Source organism: Salmo trutta, unplaced genomic scaffold (assembly GCF_901001165.1).
Source record: "Salmo trutta unplaced genomic scaffold, fSalTru1.1, whole genome shotgun sequence".
In the NCBI taxonomy this organism is placed as follows: Eukaryota; Metazoa; Chordata; class Actinopteri; order Salmoniformes; family Salmonidae; genus Salmo; species Salmo trutta.
This window is the reverse complement of record NW_021823104.1, coordinates 2,568,150-2,569,999: the sequence shown is the minus strand read 5'-3', so window position 1 is coordinate 2,569,999 and position 1,850 is coordinate 2,568,150. Positions and strand designations below refer to the sequence as shown.

At 52.7% G+C, this 1,850-nt stretch overlaps 1 protein-coding gene across 2 annotated transcripts in view; it reads right to left on the bottom strand.

Annotated features, from left to right (window-relative positions):
* pdia2 (protein disulfide isomerase family A, member 2) overlaps window positions 1-1,279 on the bottom strand; it is a 15,734-nt gene extending 14,455 nt beyond the window's left edge. Inside the window, exons 1-2 of one of the 2 annotated variants that reach the window (XM_029747708.1) lie at window positions 877-1,279; window positions 499-791 (exon numbers count right to left, since the gene is read on the bottom strand). In XM_029747708.1, coding sequence (XP_029603568.1) covers window positions 499-727 — 229 coding nt within the window. In that variant the 5' untranslated portion in view covers window positions 728-791; window positions 877-1,279. Of the gene's footprint in view, window positions 1-498 lie in introns of both variants that reach the window. The other variant, XM_029747709.1, reaches the window with a different exon arrangement.
* Between the last annotated feature and the right edge of the window lie 571 nt (window positions 1,280-1,850).

Below are 1,850 nucleotides of genomic sequence, written 5' to 3'. Positions count from 1 at the left end.
TAACCCTAACCCTAACCCTAACCCCTAACCCCTACCCCTAACCTTAACCCTAACCCCTAACCCCTAACTCCTAACCCCTAACCCCTATCCCCTAACCCTACCCCTAACCCCTAACCCCTAACCCCTATCCCCTATCCCTAACCCCTAACCCCTAACCCCTAACCCCTAACCCTAACCCCAACTCCTAACCCTAACCCTAACCCCTAACCCTAACCCCTATCCCCTATCCCTAACCCCTAACCCCTATCCCCTATCCCTAACTCCTACCCCTAACCCCTATCCCTAACTCCTAACCCTAACCCCTAACCCCTAACCCTAACCCCTATCCCCTATCCCTAACCCTACCCCTAACCCCTAACCCCTAACCTCTAACCCCTATCCCCTATCCCTAACCCCTAACCCCTAACCTCTAACCCCTATCCCTAACCCCTAACCCCTAACCCCTAACCCCTAACCTCTAACCCCTAACCTTAACATCCACTATGTGTTTCTACTCACAGAACTCAACCAGCAGGAACTTGTTTTCACTCAGGGCCGTTTGGAAGTTATTAATGTGCAGGACCAACACGTCTTTCTCCTCTTCTATCTCAGTGGTTTTCTCTTTCTTCTCCAGGTCCGTCTCTTGTTCCGCTGCGTCGGTCTGTTCTGGGCTGGTGTCCTCCGCCGTCTGGGTCCAGGACACGCGGAGAACCAGAACCACGGCTGCTAGAACCCCACAGAACCGCATGGCGACGATGTTGATGGAGAACAAAACCCCCTCGTCACAAACTGTCCTGGCTACTGGTCACACACTATGCTGTCTCTCCTGTCCACTGCTCACACACTATGCTGTCTCTCCACAGTATGCTGTCTCTCCACACTCTACTGTCTCTCCACACTATGCTGTCTCTCCACAGTATGCTGTCTCTCCACACTCTACTGTCTCTCCACACTATGCTGTCTCTCCACACTATGCTGTCTCTCCACACTCTCCTGTCTCTCTACACTATACTGTCTCTCCACACTATGCTGTCTCTCCACACTATGCTGTCTCTCCACAGTATGCTGTCTCTCCACACTATGCTGTCTCTCCACACTATGCTGTCTCTCCTGTCCACTGCTCACACACTATGCTGTCTCTCCACAGTATGCTGTCTCTCCACACTATGCTGTCTCTCCACACTATGCTGTCTCTCCACACTATGCTGTCTCTCTACACTATACTGTCTCTCCACACTATGCTGTCTCTCCACACTATGCTGTCTCTCGACACTCTGGTGTCTCTGCTGTCTCTCCTGTCTCTGCAGTCTCTTCTGTCTCTGCTGTCTCTCCTGTCTCTCCTGTCTCTCCACACTATCCTGTCTCTGCTGTCTCTCCTGTCTCTGCTGTCTCTCCTGTCTCTCCTGTCTCTGCTGTCTCTCCTGTCTCTCCTGTCTCTCCTGTCTCTGCTGTCTCTCCTGTCTCTCCTGTCTCTGCTGTCTCTCTTGTCTCTGCTGTCTCTGCTGTCTCTCCTGTCTCTGCAGTCTCTCCTGTCTCTCCTGTCTCTCCTGTCTCTCCACACTATCCTGTCTCTGCTGTCTATGCTGTCTCTCCACACTCTGCTGTCTCTCCACACTCTCTCTGCTGTCTATGCGTCTCTCCTGTCTCTCCTGTCTCTGCTGTCTCTCCTGTCTCTCCTGTCTCTGCTGTCTCTCCACACTATCCTGTCTCTCCTGTCTCTGCTGTCTCTCCTGTCTCTCCTGTCTCTGCTGTCTCTCCTGTCTCTGCTGTCTCTCCTGTCTCTCCACACTATCCTGTCTCTCCTGTCTCTCCTGTCTCTGCTGTCTCTCCTGTCTCTCCTGTCTCTCCTGTCTCTCCTGTCTCTGCTGTCT